The 22,547-nt window shown below is 18.3% G+C and overlaps 2 protein-coding genes across 2 annotated transcripts; one reads left to right on the top strand and one right to left on the bottom strand.

Annotated features, from left to right (window-relative positions):
• Window positions 1-1,855: 1,855 nt before the first annotated feature.
• Window positions 1,856-5,413, top strand: PADL01_0417300 (conserved Plasmodium protein, unknown function; the record flags this gene model as incomplete). Its single annotated transcript, XM_028685293.1, has 1 exon — window positions 1,856-5,413. One exon carries the CDS (start codon window positions 1,856-1,858, stop codon window positions 5,411-5,413), a length of 3,558 nt encoding a protein of 1,185 aa, XP_028536806.1.
• A 778-nt stretch (window positions 5,414-6,191) lies between these two features.
• On the bottom strand, window positions 6,192-22,170 carry PADL01_0417200 (conserved Plasmodium protein, unknown function; the record flags this gene model as incomplete). Its single annotated transcript, XM_028685292.1, has 10 exons — window positions 6,192-6,281; window positions 6,387-6,464; window positions 6,606-12,270; window positions 12,417-15,001; window positions 15,107-17,368; window positions 17,462-17,658; window positions 17,927-18,045; window positions 18,148-18,260; window positions 18,404-20,862; window positions 21,057-22,170. 10 exons carry the CDS (start codon window positions 22,168-22,170, stop codon window positions 6,192-6,194), a joined length of 14,682 nt encoding a protein of 4,893 aa, XP_028536805.1.
• Between the last annotated feature and the right edge of the window lie 377 nt (window positions 22,171-22,547).

Raw genomic sequence — 22,547 nt, 5'->3', positions numbered from 1 at the left:
AAAAATAGAGAATAAAAATACCAAACATTTTTTATTATATATATATAATATATATATTATATATGAAGAAAAAAATAAAATAAATGATAAAAATGAAAAAGGAATCTATTATATATTATAAATATATATATAATATATTTTCATTCATAAAATCTATAATTTTCTTTCCTTATTTATTATTATACATATATATGGTGCTTTTAATTTTTTTTTTTTATTCTTTTTTCTTTTCTTTTTTTAAATATTTATTTTTCTATATATATATAAATAATATATAAATAGTTAAATTAATATTATATTATATATATATATATATATATATATATATTATATTAAAGAGTATATAAATTAAATACATAAAACAAAATATTATATAATATAATATATATATATATATAAATACAGTTGTGTATATATATATATTTATATAATATTATTTATAATGTTGATAAAGCTTATTATTATTATTATTATTTTATTTATTTTTTTTAAAATATTTTTGTAACATATTATATAATTACATTATATATATATATATATATATATATTAGATTTTTTTTTTTTTTTTTTTTTATATGCTAGAGGAGAATAAAGCACGTAATATATAATAATATATTTTCTTTTTACATATCATTATATAATCATAATCTCATTAAACATACTTAAAATATATATATATATATATATACATACAACTATTTATGTATTACTATATGAGTTATTATATCCATTTTATGTTATGAAGATTTTATCATATAGAAAAATAAAAAAAATAAAATGTAAACATAAATAAATATATTATATATATATATATATATATATATATGATATCTACAATTTAAATTATAGAATCATTGTATTTTTTTTTTTGAAGCTTATTTCTTATAATTGTTTTTGTTAATATATGAAAATATTTATATTTTAAAAATGTGAAGGTTTCATTTTTTTTTTTTGTAAATAATTATATCTATATGTATTATATATATATATATATATATATATATATATGTATGTAATTTTTGTGTATCTCCAAATGTATTTTATTAAATAACATAACATTATAAAAGAGTGTGTAATTATATATATATATATATATATATATATATATATATATATATATATATATTTATTTATTTATTTATTTATTTATAAAATTAAAAAATTCAGATATTTTGTAATATATACATAAAAAAGGAGTATTTATTATCTTGTCTATATATAAGATATATATATATATATATAATGTATATATATTAATGTATTTATTTTATTTTTTTATGTGCTTAAGCATAATATATATTTTACAATTATAAAAGTTTAAAAATGTAATCTCTCTCTCTCTTTTTTTTTTTTTTTTTTTTTTTTACAAATGTATATATTTAATGTACATATTTTATTTATTTTTTAACCATTCAAAAAGGAAACATCTATAAAAATATACATATATATTTAAATATATATATATAATATTCATTTTATAGTCATGAAAAATTCATAAGAGAACGCGTCTATGGAAGAATATATTAAGAAAATATAAACCCTAGTTTAAAAAAATAAAAAAAAAATGTGTAAATACAAATATATGTAGTTATTTTATTTTAACAATTTTTAGTTATTAAAAGATATAAGTGTCCAAATAAATATATATGATATATATCATATATGTCATAATATTTTTATGTTCATAAATTTTTCATAAGAAAAAAAAAATTAAAAATTAAATATATATATATAATATATATATATATATATATATATATATATATATATATATTTATATTTATTTATATTTATTTATTTACCCTTTTATTTATTTATAATAACATAATTTTATATTTTTTGTGTAAAAAAAAAAATGGACAATGGTATTTACTGGCGATTAAAAAACAACGATGTGTCATTGGAGCTCATAAAATATATTGAAGAAGATGATATAAAAAGTATATTAAATTATGAAGGATTATTACAAGAAATAAAATCTGAGAATTTCGATTTATTAAAATATTTAGTTAAGGAGGAGAATTTAATGAAGATATTATCTTATATATTAGAAGAGTCTGATGAAAGTAATGATTATGACAAATCATATAAATTTCCTTATAAATGTCATCAAATTATATGTTGTGAAAATAAATTGATAATAGATAGTATTGTATATAATAATAAGCTTATGAGATATTTTTGGGGATTTATATTAAATAAGAAACAATTAAATGAAGTTCTTTCAGGTTATTTTAGTAGATGTGCTATATCTATATATAATAAGAATACAAAAGAAGTTGTAAATTTTTTAAGAGCAAAAAAGGAATTATATTTAAAAGCATTTCTTTATCATTTTTATTCTAGAAATATAACAGAATTGTTTAAAGTATTATTATTTGTTAAGGTTCCTTATTTATCTATATTTGATATCAAAAATATTATTTTTTATATCCTTAGTAATTTAAATGGAGATTTTATTAATCATAATTATATTACATGTGATAGAGAAGATAATATTACTTGTTTAATTAGAGATATGTTTGTTAGGAAATCGGAGATATATTATTTTAATTATTTTCTAATCGATCTATCTTCACAATTATCATTTTCTTATTTGATAAAATGTATTTTTTCACAGTCATCATCAACCATCTCAGCAGCTATAACTATAATATCAGATCTTATACATTATACTGTTCTAGCCAAGTCTTATAATAACATTGATTTTTATGAGTGTTTAGATATTTATAATAAAGAAGAAGAATTTAGAAAAAAGGAAATTGAACACTTGAGGAAAAAAAAACAAACCGATAAAAGAAGAAGAGATAGACAAAGAGATAAACAAAGAGATAAACAAAGAGATAGAAATAGAGACAGAGATAGAGACAGAGATAGAAATAGAGATAGAGATAGAGATATAGAAAGAGATAGAGGCAGACGACGAAAAAAAAAAAAAAAAAAAAAAAAAGGAATCAAAAGAAAAGAGAATGATGATAGTATTGAAAATGATGTTATAAAAAGAGATATGCGTAATAATACTTTACAACATGTTGATACTAATCTAGAAGGAATGACCAATATTGAAAATAGTCATAATATTATGAGTAATACAAAAGAAGGTTATCATAAAGAAATAGATGAAAACCAAAATATGAATAATTTTGAAAGCAATGACTTAAAGCGTATGACAAGAGTTGATGATCATTTTTTGAAACAAGAACGTGAAGATAATATCTTACAAACGGAGGCTCATAATAACAACTTTGAAAATACAAATGAAGAGGAGTTATCACAAGAAGAAAAACATAATGATGAGCCTAGAATATCATTACCATTAAATGAAGCTAATGCTCAAAATGAAAATGAAAATGAAAATGAAAAAAATAATAATAATAATAATAAAGAACTGATAAGTGAAGAAAATTCCTTATATAATTCACTCATAAATAAAACATACAATTTAGATGATAATGAAAAAAATGAGAAGGATCATAAAGAAGATGTTGAAGATAATAAGGACAATTCTTTTAAAAATCAAAGCCATACAAATGATTTTCCTTACAATTCTCAAAACTATCAGAATGATTATTCATATTCTTACAGAAAAGATAAATTATCCTTACCTTCTGATGATGACAATTATAGTGACGACAATTATAGTGATGACAATTATAGTGATGATAATTATAGTGATGATAATTATAGTGATGATAATTACAGTGATGACAATTACAGTGATAACAATTATAGTGATGACAATTATAATGATGACCTACAAAACAATAACAATTTAAATTATCGTAAAAATAATATTTCGTCTATGTCATATGCTCATTTGAAACATATAAAACTTGAGCATGTACTTAATAAAATGAAACGGTTAGCTAGCCATAAATATTGTGTCAACCTGAATAATGAAGAGAGTATTCTAACAAAAGAGGAAAATAATAACAACACGGTGATTACATCAAATGGTAACAATAATAATAATAATAATAATAATATTAATAATAATAATAATGTTGACAATAATAATAATAATAATGCTGAAGATAATAGAAAGGAAGATACTTTTCATATATTTCAAAAGGAAGAAGGTGATGCTAATATCCCGTTAAATAAATGGATTGAATATTTAGATAATAGTACTTTTATAGATATATGTTTTTTTAGTTATATAAAAGATATTATGAAATTGTATATTATGAATATTAATAAGAATAAGAATAAAAATATTTTAGGATTTACAACATTAGAAATAATCCAATTAATAAAAACATTAATTAAAACGAAATCAAAAAATATCTTAACAGAAATTATAGATGAAGGATTTTTTGATATATCTATTGATATATTTTTTAAATATAAATGGAATAATTTATTACATATATCTGTATGTGATTTATTACAAACTATTATATTTAAAGAAAATGAATATTCCTATTTGTTATATTATATTTTAGCTTTAACAACGTTTCTTCCTAAATGTTTACGTTATTTTGATGCTGTTAGAAGATGTAGAAGTATTAAAAATAAAAAAAAAAGAAAAAAATTTGAAAGTATGATAGATTGTGGTTATAAAGCACATCTATTACATATTTGTCAAATATTAAGTAATAAATCTTTAGAAATAAAATGGTTGTCTAATTTTCTAGTTACTGTATCTGGATGGAATGATATAATAATTGACGAGTTAAATCATTATTCTCTATATTTTAATGATATATCTTATTCGGATGAAAAAAAAAATGAAGACATGGAACTAGAAGATATAGAAAATAGTCATACTAATATCATTAATAGTAATATAATTAATAATAATAATAATAATAATAATCAACATGATGATGATAAAGAGAAAAAAAAAAATTATAATAATAATAATAATAATGATGATGATGATGATGACCAGAATTTTAATAATTATTCTAATGTTATAGATATACTCTTTGATGAAAATAAAAATGATTTTTCTACATATGATGATAATCATTTTTATAAAAATGAAACTAATGACAATGAACAATTTGCTGTAACATCCAAATATAGCTTTCAAGATCACCCTTATGAGGAAAACATAAATGAAGATCATAATAAAGAGAAGATGGAAATGGATACTGATGAAGACAATAATAAAAATAATGATGAAAAAATAAATTATGATGAAAATAAAAATAATGATGACAATATAAATTATGATGACAATATAAATTATGATGACAATATAAATAATGATGACAATATAAATTATGATGATAATATAAATCATGATGATCATAAAAATTTTAATTATGAAGAATTTTCCATTCAAAATAAAGACCAGGATCAAACACAACCATCCACACAAGACTTAAATATGGATGATGAAATTTTTAATCAAAATAATAAAGAAAATAATAATGAACCTGTTATTTTATCGAATGAAGAATAACTATATATATATATATATAAGTCTTTAAGGGAGAAAAATATATATATATATATATATATATATATATATATATATATTATGGTCAATTTTATTCTTATGGCAAATTTTTACATATATAAATTTTAATTTGGATTTAATTTATATGGCTTTACGAATAATATATATTATTATGTGTCAACATAAAAAAATAAAACAAAATAAAATATAATTCATATATTAAATATATATTTATATATATATATTTCATTAATTTGTATTTATTTATAATTTTATTATAATTTTTTTTTTTTATGTATTTTTATATTATCCCTATTTTGTATTAATAAATATGCTTCAAGTTTAATATTTTATATATATATATATATTTTTTTTTTTTTTTTTTTTTTAATTTCTGCTCATTGGATTTATCCAGCATATCAATACATATAAGTTTATTTATTTATTTATTATTTTAATTTTTTTGTGTTATTATAATAAAAAAAAATTATTCACACATATATATAGAAATACACACATACATATATACATATATAAAAATATATATATGTACAACCTTTTATTAAATAATTCAATAAAGAGACACTTGTTTTGTTTTAATATAATCATAAATTTTAAAAGTATAAAAATAGGAGTAAACACGAAAATGATAAAAATATTATATACATATTATATATATATATATATATATATATATATATATATATATATATATATTTATTTATTTATTTATACATACAAGTATTAATTGTTATGAAAAGTTATTTACTTTTAAAAGATATTAAATATTTTGAATTTCATTTGTTGATTTTTGTATATCTTCAATAATAATTTGATTCCTTTCATTAAAAACAACACTTTCTTTTTTTTCCTACAAAAATGGAAATATATATATATTATATATATATTATATATATATTATATTTATTTATCTCTTCTTTTTTTTTTTTTTTTTTTTTTTTTTTCATATAATTACTTCCTTGAATGTATTAAAAACTTCGCTGAATTTTTTTTTGTTTTCATTCATTATATCATATATCTTATTATACTCATCCTGAAAAGATAAAACAAGCATATATAAATATATATATATATATATATATATATTATATTCCTGGTGATATATAATTATTTGTTTTTTATTTTTTATTTTTATTTTTTATTTTTATTTTTTATTTTTTTATTTTTTTTTAACCTTTGTAAATATAGTTCTTGTATGCTTGTAATGAGAAAATATAATGTAAGAGAAAATTTTTCTTTCCGTTTTGATCAAGAGAAGAAAAACGTTATTGTTATTTATTACTCCATTTTTGTTAGTCCTTATAATTATAAATTTATTATAGCTATTATGTTTTAAAACACCTGAAGATGGTTTGATATCATAATTTAAAATCTCATTCTTGACGTCATCATTTGTATTATATTCATTGTAATTAATCATATATGCATTAAAATAAGAATCACTATTATTTTTATAATATATATTTAACTTGATTTCTGAACATAAATTTTTATCAACAAATATATTTATATATTTACTACAGATTCTAAGGTTATTAAATATTTCAATAAATATACAATTTTTTTCAATACCATTTATTATATATTTATTATTATTATTATTATCTTTAAACTGAGGTAATATATTAATATCCTTCTTAGTATAATTTTCTGATGATATATTTATATCTTTCTTATTATTTCCATTTATCTTTTCTTTCATTTTTTTTTTAATCATTAGAAAAAAATTACAATGAAAAGGTAAATATGCCAACAACTCTATATCTATTAATAATCCTTCTTCTGTATCTTCTATTACATTTACATATATATAATCATTTAACATTTCATCGTTCATTTCAAATAATATATTATTCATTGTGATTATTCTCTTATTTATTATATCATCACTATTGTTATTATTATTGTTATCATACATATTTGTTAATTTTATTAAATATATTTTATAATTCCATTCATCCTTTTCAACATTTCTGTGTAATACACACTTTTTCTTTTTACATATTTCTAAATCATCTATTAAACTATCATAATTTGGACTTTCTCTTATTTTCTTTTTGTCTATATATATTCGTACACATGTTTTCTTTTGACAAATACTTTCAACAAATATCTTTTTATCGTAATAAATTATATCATTATCATTTATTAAATAACAATCATCATTAAAATTATAATCATAATTGTTTCTATGATCTCTTCCGTTTTGACTCATACTCCTTTTTTCTATATATTCTCTTCTTAACTCTTCAATGAACAACTCATTTGTAGTATCACTCTTTTGGCTGTCTGTGGTATATCTGTCACCTGACTCGTACATACTAATAGATTCATGTGGAGATGTGTCTAACATATCATTTTCATTATCACTTGACTTGCAAATATCATTTTCATTATCACTTGACTTGAAAATATCATTTTCATTATCACTTGACTTGCAAATATCATTTTTATTTCCATTTGAATCATGTATATTCATTTTAAATTCCTCCACATCATTTTTATTTTCCTCAATTTGTATAGCTTGATATTCATGTGTAAAGTATTTTTTTGTATATAAATTGGATAAGACAAAATGATTTAATATATTACTTTCTATTTGATTTTTTTGTGGATTTGTTTTATTGAAAATTAAATTATATTCATATATAATAGAAGATATTTGTATGTTATGTATATTTTTATTATATATTGGTTGTAATTTTATGATTAATGTTTTATGATATGATGGTTCATATTTACAGAATGATATAAAAAGTAGAGGGAAATCCTTCCTGTCTTTAATTACAAAATTATCATTATTGATGATAAGAAAATAATTTTTTTGATCATTTAATAATAATTTTTTTGCCTTCAAATATGAGTGCTTGGTTTTTTTTTTTTTATTTATTGTGTTGATATGGTTATTATGTATGTCGTAATTTTTTATATATTTTATATTTTTTATGTTATTTTTACTTTTTATGTTATTTTTATTTTTTATGTTATTTTTACTTTTTATGTTATTTTTATTTTTTATGTTATTTTTATTTTTTATGTTATTTTCTTTTAATCCACATTTAACACATACATTACAATTAAAAGGATTAAAAAGATTTATAACGAAATGATACAAAAAAGAGGAGTTATAAAAAACCATTTGTTCTTTTATTTTTTTTTTCACAACATACATTCCTCTCATAAAATAAATAAAATCTCCATATAAATTATTTCTTATGATTATATAACAATCTTGAGATGTTCCTATAGTTGGTTTGTATTTAATAACAATTTTATTATTTAATTTATCTTCATTTTTTAAAATAGTATAATTAATTTTATTACTCAAATAGATACATTTAATATTTGAAGAATGATTTATTTCTTGTTCTTTATTATCATAATTTAAAGAATAATTTTCTTCATCTGAATCTAATAATGAATTTTTTAAATGATTCTTATAAACATCATGTGTAGAACAAGAAAAGGGTACATCATTATTTGAACATATATCACTTGATAAACTATATATGTTATTTTTATTTTCCCCATTTTTTATTTTATCAATTTTATCAATTTTATCAATTTTATCAATTTTATCAATTTTATCAATTTTACCAATTTTATCAATTTTACCAATTTTATCAATTTTATCAATTTTATCAATTTTATCAATTTTATCAATTTTATCAATTTTATCAATTTGTTCTATTATTTCATATGAAAAAGTATGTTGTTTTTTTTGTTTATCTTTTTTTTGTAATTGTTTTACTTGCCTTTCTTGTTCATGTTGAAAATTGAAATGAATATTTATATAACATTCCTTTGACAAATTTGTATAAAAATTATTTATTATCAATTTATTTTTAAATTTGGATAATAATATTAAAATATAATAATTTATTCCTTGTTTTTTATTATATATAAAAAAGAAACCGATATTATGATTATCATAATTGATATTGTTTATATTAATATATTTATTTTTACAATAATTAATTAATTCTTCAAATATTTGTTTTTCTTTTGATTGAAAATTCTTTTTTTGTTTATGTTCAAAATGAACGTCAGTTGAATTTCTATTTTTTTCTTCACATTTTTGTGTAAATGGGTCTTTATTTTTTGATTCATATAAACATTGTGGAGTATTATTATATTCTCCATTTGAATAATAAAAATTGTATAGACTGTTTATAATATTATTATTATGTTGTTGTATATTATTATTACTTTCAATATTGATTGTATCTTCTATATGTTTTTTTGATGAATCATTTTTTAATTTTTCATACTTTTTATAATTTTTTAATTTTTCATTTTTTTCATTTTTTTCATTTTTTTCATCTTCATGTTGTATAAAACCATCAAATACCTTTTTTTCCTCATCCAAATGTAATTTTTTTTTTTTTTGATGAATGTCATTAAAGTAATTATTATTTTCGTTTCCTGTTAATGATTTAGAATGTGAACTACTTGAGGTTTGAATATTATAAAAATAATTAGGTATATAAGGTAAATATATAATTTTATAAATATATATATCATTTTTTTCTATTTGTATTTGTTTTTTTTCAATATATTCATTGATATATAATAACAAGAAATATTCTTCTTTATTATTTGCATTATTTTTTATAATAATATCTTTTGTGATTTCTTGTCCTATAAAAGTTTCTAGATATAAAATTTTCATAGGCTCATTTAATTCTACTACAATATTTAATCTATACCAAAAAAAATAATCAGAAAAAAAGGAATCTTTATTTTCATTATTTATATCTATATATTTATAAAACTTGAATATAAGACAACCAATAAATTCACCAATATGTGAACTTTTTATAAAAAATGTATAAACCTTTTTTTGTTTAGGCATCATTTCAATTTTTTTTTTTTCTCCATATAATATGAACAGGTCTGAATATATTTTGAATTCACATGGAATATCTAATTCATTAAAAATTTCGATTTGTATATTTTTTTTTATTTTATTTAAAACATTTATTTGTATATTTTCTCTAGGAACAGGTTTTGATATATATCCTTCAATTCTTATTTTTATTTTATCTTGTTCATTAAGTATATTTGTCAAAATAAAAAATAAACTGAATTTTATTCCACCGATAGGACAAAAACATGTAACTTCAAAATTATATATTTCCATATCTTTTTTTAATTCAATATATTCGTTACAAGTAAATATATTATAATTAATAATCATATTTTTATCATTCATAATATCTGAAAAACAACATTTATATGTAATATTATTATTACTATAATTAAATAAAGGAATATTTTTTTTGTATATCATACCAGCTTTTAAATTTATATTAATAGTTCTTATGTTATTTTCATCATTAATATTGCATATTATTTTGTATAGCTTTATATCACAATAATGATAATAATTATCTACTACCATTGGCTTACAAAAAGGTAAAACAAGTTCATCATCACAAAGAAAATAATTATAACAATTATTACTTATCATTTTGATGCTATTATTTTTTGGAGAGGATAACATATTATTTATATTTTTTTCACACTCCATATATGATAACATTTCGTCGTTCATATAATTTTCTCCTCTATCTTTTATCATGAATAAATTCTTTTGTACATTATATTGTTTCCCTTTTAAAAGATAAAGGTTATATTCAAAGACACCATTCATTTCTTCATTTATTTCTAATTTACATGAATAAGTGACATCCCTTTTTATCATATCACATAATATATCAATATCTATATTGTTATTTATTATATCATCATTTAAATATTTAAAATTTGTAAAAGATATTTTCTTATCTTTAATTTTTACTTTATTAGCACAGTCACATAAAATAAAAAAATCCTCTTTATTCATATATATATTGTCTAAATATCTCTTTATATAAATTGAAAAAAATACATTATTATTGCTATTATTTAATTTATATAAAATGTAATAAATACTCTTTAAAAATTGTTTATTCAATGGTCTTAAAATAAGATCATATGTAAAATTATTAGATTTATAATTTATCTTAATAACCTCTTCCGGTTTTATAAAATTTATATAAAAGACACAATTGATTTTACAAGTTGATAAAAGTAATTTTGTTTTAGTACATAAAACATAAAATAAAAGAAAACAATAATAAGTACCTTGAAAAAAAGGAGAAAAATGAAAATTTATTTTAGTACTACAATTATCTTTATTAACATATATATTCTTTTCTTTATCTAAATAAACACACTGGAAATTTATATCATCTTTATTTATATATGTTTTTAGATGATTATTTATATTTTTACAGGCATCACATTCATAATACATATCATAGTTAACATTCAAAGTATTACTATTATTATTATTTATATTATTATTTATATTATTTTTTATATTATTTTTTATATTATTTTTTATATTATTTGGGGTCCCTTTACTATGTTTTAAATTATATATATCCTTATCAAAATTTTCTTTTTTCTTTATTTCCTTTTTTCTATCATTTAAATATATATGATAAACATTTGTTGTAATCTCCACTTTTCTATCTAAATTATTTATCATATTTATTTGGATTTTTTTTTTTTCATACACCATACCTTTAAAATTAATATATTTCACTTCACTATCATTTAAAATCATATTGAATTCAGCACAATTTGATGAATACATATTCTTATATACATCACCTTTTATTTGTCTCTCTTTTGTTTTATCATTTGGAGAATTATATTCATTATCTTTATTTTTTATATTATTTTTATTCATCTCTAAATGTGATTTTTTCGAGTCCTTATTATTCCCCTCTATAATTTTTATGCAAATGAATTTTTCATCTGTCGTTTTTAAGTCCATTAAATTATTACTAAAAAAAATAAATAAATAAATAAATAAATAAATAAATAAATAAATGAATATTATCATAAAGGAACAAAAAAATGTACCCATATATATATATATATATATATATATGTGAATGTTTATGTATGTGCTTTTTATATTTATTATTACTTTGATTCCCTCAAAACAAGAATTGAATAGTTGTTACTTTTATCGATAGGTATATGTTTTATATGTTTTGAATTTGATTTATTTTTTTCTATATTTTTAGGGATACTTGATTCATCACACCGAGAATGATTGTAAGACTTGGAAGATGATGGTGATGGTGATAGTGATGATGATAGTGATGATGATAGTGATGATGATAGTGATGGCGATAGTGATGATGATAGTGATGATGACAGTGATGATGACAGTGATGATGACAATGATGAATCGTTTGCACTACTATCAGAAACTTCGTTTTCACTATTAGTGTGTTCAAAACGTTTATCCTTTTTTTTATATTTCATTTTATTAATATCTTTCAAAAAAATATTATTATTGCAGTTATATTTAATAATATGATCATCATAATGTGGATCAATGGTTATAGTTATTTCTTCATGTTTCAATGAGTTTATAGTTATATGATTTTTATCAATTGTATATTTTTTAGATCCTATCAGAAAAATATCATATGAACACATGTATTTATTAGAATTATATATATAAATAATTCGTTCATTGATTTTTTCATCACATGTAATATTTGTTTTTGGTTGTTTTTCTTGATAATAATTATTATGAGCATGGTTATCATTTATATTTTTATTATTGTTATTCTTTATCTTATTATCCATATGATGTTGCTTTAATTTTTTTGTTCTTGTGTTTTTTTGTAAATTTCCTTTTATTATATTTATATCATTTTTATATGATGAAAAATCATCTAGAACTAAATAATAATTTGGAATATAATTTGGTAATATGATATATAAGGATGATAAGAATATAAATATATGAACATAATTAAATTGTATTAATACATTTCTACTTATTAAATTATTTAATTTAATGGTATTCAAAATTAATAATAGTATGTCTATGTTATATAAATAATCTTTTTTACATTTACATGGATCTTTAATTTTATTTTTAAAAAATAAAAAATAAGGAATATGAGAAATTATGGTATATATGATAATAACAAGATCATTTAATTCATGTAGATTTGTGATGATTTCTTTCTTTTTTTTTAAAATTTTTTTTTTTTTCTTTTTCTTCTTTTTCTTCGTTTTTTTTTTCTCAACATAGAATGGTATATCACATCTAATATTATTATTATCATTATTATTGTTATCATGTTGAATATCCATATCAGTCATGTAGTTCCTTTTATTTGTTATAACCTTATCATACATTAAATCTTTTTTTGTGCTATTTCTATCTTTCATTTCTGAATCGCTTTTATTTTGATCATATTGAACACATGACTTATTATCTTTTGATATGTCTTTTTTTTGTTGTAAAAATATAAATTTTTGTTTTTTTACTTTGGTGTTATATACATTATTATAATGAAAATATAACCATTCATATAAAATAACTTCTATTTTTTTATAATAATTTATATTTGTATGTAATTTAATGTTGAGATTATTATTATGTTCGTATTTCTCTGTAATTGCAGTGTTTTGCATTTTTTTCTTTTTGTCTTCCTCTTTATTCGTATTTTTTTTCTTTTGGTCTTCCTCTTTATTCGTATTTTTTTTCTTTTTTTCTTCTTCTTTATTCGTATTTTTTTTCTTTTTTTGATCTAATATTTTTGGTGTCTCCTTTTTTATAATTTTGTTCATTTGATTATTTTCCTTCACATTATTTTTGAAATTGTTTCTATTATTATAAAGATTATTTGTATGATAAGAGTCCTTATTTGTTTCTTTTATTTCTTCGTTTTTTTTTGAGAGATTTGTATCTTCTGACTGTCCAATTTTATGTAGCACTTCCTTTATGTCTATAAAATTATTTTGATAAAAATGAAAGTATGCTTTTTCTTGTATATTTGAAACTTCATTATATTTATTATGATTATATGATAAATCTTGTACCTTTATATTTGAATTTTCATTTTTTTGTTTATCTATATGTATATATTTTTTTTTATCTATATATGTATTTTTTTTTTTATCTATATATGTATTTTTTTTTTTATCTATATAATTTTTTTTTTTTTCATTTGTAGAAAAACACGCATACTTGTTAATTTGATTGTCTTGTATATTTAATACTATAAGATAATTTATTTTACTGATATGAATATTTTCATATATATTATTTTCAAGAGTACATAGTTTAATACCTCTGGAATTATATAACGATGTAATAGTTATAAAAGAAAAGATTCTCTTAAAAATAATATCTAAGAATATAGTAATCCAAGAATATATAAATAATTTAATATATGTTTTAAATATATTATCTAAATAAAAAATGTTATTATCTCCTTTGTAATTATCATTGTTTAAAAATGATTGTATATCAGATATATTTATGAAATTTTTTTTTTCTTCATTATATTCTTCCTCATCTATATCTTTTTTACTATCATATAGTATTGAGTTATCTACATTCTTTCTTTCTTTGGATTTTTCTCTTTGATCACTTTCCTTTTTTATATAAAAGTATTCTGGTATGTTTTTAAAAATATAATGTAGGTACAAATTAAGAGGTAATAAATTTTCATACATTATATGATATATTAGTAGGTTCTCCTACAAAAAATATAAAAATATAAAAATATAAAAATATAAATAAATAAATAAACACACATACATATATATATATATATATATATATGTATATATTTTTATATTTACTTGGATCAACCATTCTGTTAGAGACTTCATGTTTTTTAAAAAGCTCTCATTTAAAAAGTCATTTTTTTCAACAGTATTATTTTGCATGTGTTCATATCCTTTTAGTTCATTTATTATATTTTGTATATTCTTGCTACTATTAAATATAATAGATAGATCATATAAAATGTTTAAAAAAAATACATATAGATCATTAGTGTTTTCAATTATTTGTGGGAAATAATTTTTATTTATGATAACATGTTGAATAAATATAAAAATATAATCATGTACAATTTCTTTTAAATTAATTATTGGTTCTTCATTTGTATTATAATAAGGATTTCTTATATTTTCAATATGTAGATTTTTAAATATATTACTATATATATCACTTGATTCTTCCATATTTTGTTTGTAAAAGGAGGAGATTATGTTTTCATTTTCATTTACATTAACATTTTTATTTTGTTTATATTTAAGAGTATATGGTATAGACATATTATTATATAGGGCAAATTCTTGCTCTTTAGTAAAATAACTTATATTTTTATTGTCATTTATAATATGAACATTATCTTTGTGTTCACCTGACATGTGTGATGATAATAAATGGGCTTTATTTGTAGACGCTTCACTTTTTATTTGTTTATCATAAGAATAAATGTGTGATATATCATGATCATTTTGATTCTCATTAGTTTGATCCTCATTATTTTGATTTTTTTCGTATATGTGCTCATCCGTTTTGTATATATATTTCTTGTCATGTCTATTCTTTGTTATGTCTTTATTTTCTATTACATTTTTATAATTTACCTTTCCCATGAGATAGTCAATTTCTTCGTTAATATTTATGAACAATGGAATGTCATATTTTTCATGGTCCATTACAGTTATAGTAATAAATGTTTTAAGTTTGATATTAATTTTTGACATATATTTTAAAATAACTTTTATTTTTTTATTTTTCTTATTTAGCTGGTTGTTTGGTAAAAATTGTATATCTAATAAAAATTGTTCTTTAAATATATTATTGAAAATATAATTGACTCTTACATAATTATAACCATGATTATATATATGGAAAGAGAAATAATTATATTGATTTAATTTATTATATATAATATTAATATAAGAAACATCGAAATATAATTTAACATCTTTACAATTTATTAGTATATATATAGAATATTTTATTTTTTCTTCATTTTGTTTTTTATTTTTATTTTCAGTACATATTTCTAACATTTCAACATATCTTCCTTCTTTTTCTATATTATCAACTTTTATATTTATATAACACTCTTCGTTAGATTTTAAAATATCTGGTACATTACTTATGTCTATTAAATGTTTTATATTTATATTTTTATTTTTATGTTTATTTTTTTCTTCTTCTCCTTTTATATCTTTTATTGTATTTTTATTCGTACCATTAGTTTCATACATATTGTTATCTTTATAGACATTATTATCATCACTTGATATATTATTATTACTAGATATCTTTCCATGTTGTAATGTTTTTGTCTCCTCTTGATTATAATCACATATTCGTGCAGTACATGTTAAATTTTCTGGAGACACATTTTTGATTTTCAATTTTTTTGTTATAGTTTTTTCAAAATAGGTGATTAAATATTTCTCCGAATTAAATAATAAAATGTCTTCAAAATAAAGATAAGAAGGATTAAATTTTAAATATTCATTTTTTATATTAATTTTTAATTTATCTTTATAATTTCCATCATTCATAAATTTATTATTTAATATTACATGTTCATATAAAAATAACTCTCTTTGATATATTTTATTTATATAACATTCCATAATTAAAGTTATAAATGTATTAGATGGAATTATAATTCTATAACAATTATTTAAACATTTTTGTTCTTTTGAAATATGAAGTATACCTTTTATTTTATTATTATTATTACATAAATTATTATATAATAAAATAAATTCATTGTAATAATATTTTATATATTCGTCTATTATAATATTATCATATTCTAAATTATATATATTAAAAAATATATTTTCTTTTTTCTCTTCACTCTGTTTATATTCTTTGTTTTTATAGTTCATACAACTCATTTTATTTCTTATATTTTCATCTTGCATATATATATTGAAAAAGGTTATTTCATTGAAATTAATAATAATACTTTCTTCACACATGCCTTTGTTTAAAATATTGAGCTGATAGCTTTTACGTTCCATGCTCTCTTGTATAATATCTGGACAGTTTATTATTACAATGTTGGATTGAGCCACCTAATACATATAGCAAAAAAAAAAAAAAAAAAAAAAAATATATATATATATATATATACATATGTATGTATATATATATTTATATTTTCTTACCTTGACACTTATAGGTAGAATGAGGTTTCCTCTTTGTCTCACATAGAATATAAGTTTGTCTTTTATTTTTATATCTTCTTTGATATTTATCAATATGGTAATTTTTATTTTTTCATTTTTATTAGCATAATTACGCTTCGAAAGGACATGTACATATGTGGGTTTATAAACGCACATAAAAACAAGTGGAAAATTACCTTAAAAAAAAAAAATATATATGTATAATATATATATATATATATATATATATATGTATTATATATATTTATTTGCCTAATATATAATATATGGTTAATCCATTTTATAACCTATGTACGTAAAAATAAACAATGTGGTCACTTTATTGTACTACATTATCATATATGTGTATTAATAAAACTATACTTCTAAAGGAAGAAAATATCATTGAGGGTATATACTAATATACTCAGAATAAATTATTTATTTATATTATGTTGGTATTACTTGTGTTTGTTATGTAAAAACTTTTTGAATAATTTTTATTTAAAAGGACATGATCAAAATTTATTTCAGTCACGTTAATTTTATAGCTACACTGGGATGGAGAGCACAAACATTTTATGCTGAAGGGTAAGGGCACAAAAAAATAAATAAATATATATATATATATACATATATATATATATACATATATATATATACATATGTATAAGTTTATGTTCTACCTTTTGTATAATCTGAAGTCGTCCAATATTACTTGAATAAATTCTTCTACACTTTTTGTATCTTCGTTGGGAATAAATTGTACTGGGACAATTTTATATTCACCAGGATATATCTTAAAAAAAAAAAAATAATAAAAAAGATCTTATATATATATATATATATATTAACGTTTTATTCACATCAGCATAATATCATATAAGTAATTTTTTTTTTTTTTTCTCTCTCTCTATATATATATATTTTCTTTTATGTTACACTTATAAGGTTGTTCATTTTTAAGACTTGCTCATTATATTTTAATTTCATCTGTATTGTTATATTAAACGGATTATATACAAAGAAATAGTTATTATAAAACATGTCTATATCCCTATTTGTAAGAGAAAAATATAATATGTTAGTATTTATAAAAAGATTTAATAATATTAAATTGGCCTGGAATATTATTTTATCTATATAACAAAGCTCTTCATTTTTTAAATAGATATATTCATAATAAATATATATTTCATAGAATGGTGTGGTTTTATGATGATATATATTATATGGTTTATCTTTATAAGTATCATTTAAATAATTATGTTCACTATTATTTTTACTATTTCTTTTTGAAATAATATGGTTACATATTTGTTCTTCTTCTACATTATTATTACTTTGTAATTGAGGAAAAAAAAAATTTTCATTATTTTGATTAATTTGATTATTATTATTATTAAAAATATTATAATTTTTTAAATTAAATTTTAGACACATTTTTTTTTGTGTATTTTCTTTTATTGTAACTTTAGTATTTTTATAAGAATCACATATGTTGCTCTCATTAATTTGACTATGATTTATATTGTTTGTTTCATCAGGATAATTAATTTGTATATTATTACTATGTGACAAAAATATATTTATTGGATATATAGAATTTGTATTATGTATATGAATATACGTTTCAAATTCTTTATTTAATAATATATAATTAAAATGAATAATTTTTGGATATATTAAATATTGTTTTATAATATGGACATGTTGAAAAATATTATCATTCTCTTTATTAATATTAGTGTTAATATTATTTATTTTATTTTTTTTTAAATTTAATGATTCATTAAAATTTTTTTCTTTTTTCATTGTTGTAATTATATATTGTTGTTTATTCATTTTTTTTATATCTATATATTGTTTTCTTTTGTCTTCATAGAAATGTTGAGGTATATATATATTTGTAATTTTATTTGTATATTCTTCATTTACATATATATAAATATCTTTTAAAACGATTGTTCTTTTATCATCTATGTTACATTCTTTTATTATATTATTATGATTATCTACATTATAATTATTATTATTATTATTATTATTATTATTGTCTTTTTTATATTGTAAACTTTGACAACCTTTTTTGATCATCATAGAATCATTATTTTTTATGTTGTTATTAATTGTAATATTATGTTTTGAATTATGTCTCTTTTTGTAGATATATTTCAAAACATCGTTATATTTTTTTTTATTATTTTTTAAATAATTCATAAAATTTTCATTGTATTTATATTTATCTAGTTGTCCATCTTGTTCATATAAATGTCTGTTTACTTTATTGCATTCTACATTTTTAAGAATGCGTTCGAATATTTTATCATCATTGTTAATATTATGATCATTGGCATTTCTCTTTACGTTTTTGTTTTTTTTTATATGACTGATATGATTTAATATATATGTACTATTATTATTACTATCATTACTATCATTACTATTATCATATTTATTTTTTATATTTTTCTTTGTCAGCATATCATCATTACTATTTGATAATAATTGCACTTCTCCATTTATAAAAATAACAAAAAAATATATATTATTACAAAAAAAAATATACATATATTCATTAATTTTCTTTATGATATTACATTTCAATGTAAGTGTTATTATATCTTTTTCTTGTGGATTAATTTTCCCCTCTTTTTTATTTATTGTTATATAAGGAATTTTAGATATACTATAATTAATATTTAAAAATTTATTTTTATTTACTAATTCTATTATCATACTTTTAGTTTCTTCTGTTGTAACTTTCTTATAATTCAAAAAATATATATTCGTTATTAAACATGGAAATGTTAAACAAAAAATGAGATATAGATTTATTTCTTCCTTATAACAGTTATAAGTATGAGGAATAGATGAGTTTCTATCTTTTTCGTCTCTCTTATGAACTTCTAAAAAGTTTGTACAACAAATATTATCATTAATAATATCATCATTAATAATATCATTATTATTATCATTATTATTATTATCTTGATTATTTTTAGTATTATTATTTATTTTATTTTTTTTATTTATTATTTTTATATTATTATCATCATGCATGACACTTACACCCTCTACTGTTTTTATCTTATTCGTCTTGTTTTTTTCATCATCATCATTTTTTTTATCAACAAATAATGTGATATCTATTATAATTGGAATGTTTAAAAGGTATGATTTATTTTTATTTATTTTTTCTAAGAACAAAAGATCAGGCTTTGAAGATATTTCGAAAAAAACAGATTCATAATTTAACTTATTTACATTACAAACATTATCATTATTCATTTTCACTTCAATGTTATTTTCTATATGCATCAGTTTTTTTGTCATGGACATCATTTTTTCTTTATCTTCTTTTTCTTCCTGTCCTAAAAGATTTTCCACCTCACATAAATCTGAAAAATAAAATAAAAAAAAAAAAAAAAAAAAAATATATGTAAATGGAAGAATGGATATTTATATGGATAAATAAATATACACACACACATATATATATATATATATATATTTATTTATTTATTTATGTACACATTTATATTTTTTATTTATATTTTTTATTTATATTTATATTTATATTTTTTTTATTAACCCTGTTCCAAAGATGCAGCAGACAAATTATTTAAATGTAGATACTTTTTAAAATTTTCCAATGTATAGAAAGCATGCACTTTTTTGATTTTATATTGATAAGATATATTATAATTATTTTCATTTTTTATTTGTCCTTGTATTTTTTTTTTATTTCCATAATATATATAATTAATATTTATTTCTTTTGTTTTTATATTTTCATAATAAAAAGAAGTACAACTATTTATAAAAACAGCTATAATAATAATATTTCGTGGCTTATTAACAAAGTAACTATTTTCTAATGTTAATATATTATATTCACGATATACTTTTTCTTCTTTTAAATTTTTTATTTCAATATTTATAATATCACTTTCTTTCATGTCTAAAGTGATAGAAGTTTTATCAAAGCTAATAAGAGTGTAATCATTTTTTTCCTTCTTATTAGGAACATTATGATAATTTTTAATATTGTCATTATCTTTATTATTATTTATCATACAGGATTCATTTTGTTTTATTTTTACTTTATCATCCTGAAAAAATATATGATTCCTCTTCCCTTTCATACCTTCATATATATCATTACATATTGTAAGTGTTCCTTTTTTTTGTCCTACATTTTTTACCTTCATAGAATAATGATATGTCATATTTTGTTTACATAATCCAAAATTAATAATATTATCATAAAAAAATATGGCTACTTTTTTTTTTATATATATAGGTATAGATAAAGATGTATACTCAGTTTTTATTTTAAGAAATATAGTACGTTCAATATTATTTATTATGTTTAATACATCTTCTTTTTTTTTATCATTTTTATATTTTTTTATATCCATATTATTATATAATGAAAATTCTATACATATATTTTCACAGGTCCCAGGAGCCAACTTTTTTTTTTTACTTCCTTTTATTTTTAAATACTTATATTCAGTTTCAAATATTTCTATATTTTGAATTTTAGTACATATATTTTTTATTTTTAAACTCTTCTTTTCTATTATATTTTCTTTTTTCTTCTCTGAAAAATCATCTACATCTTCTAGACATTCATAAAAAAATTCGATATATCGAGGACTCACATCTAGAATGCTGAAATTATTCTCTGGATTGTCATTCATCCTTTTATTAAAACAAAAAAAAAAAAATATATTATATTTAAAAAATGACAAACGAAAAGGATGATAATAGGTACACAAAAAGTTATATAAATAAATTAAAATGTATATGCATATTATTATATATATATATATATATTTTTTTTTTGTTATTATATATGGCTCCTATAAAATCTATATTTTTTTATGCCTTATAAATTTATTGCTATTATTCTTTTAAAGAATCGTAACACATAAAAGAATGTTAGCGAATAATGAGAAAATATATATATATATATATTTATTTACATTTATTTTTTTTGGATGATTATGCTTTATTTATGAACACGATAAAATAAGTTTTCCATTGTCTAATATGTATATATTATATATATAGATAT

The sequence above is a fragment of the Plasmodium sp. gorilla clade G2 genome (assembly GCF_900097015.1).
Source record: "Plasmodium sp. gorilla clade G2 genome assembly, chromosome: 4".
Lineage (NCBI taxonomy): Eukaryota > Apicomplexa > Aconoidasida > Haemosporida > Plasmodiidae > Plasmodium > Plasmodium adleri (nom. inval.).
Note: the sequence above shows the minus strand (reverse complement) of the source record. Positions and strands in the feature narration are given on the sequence as shown.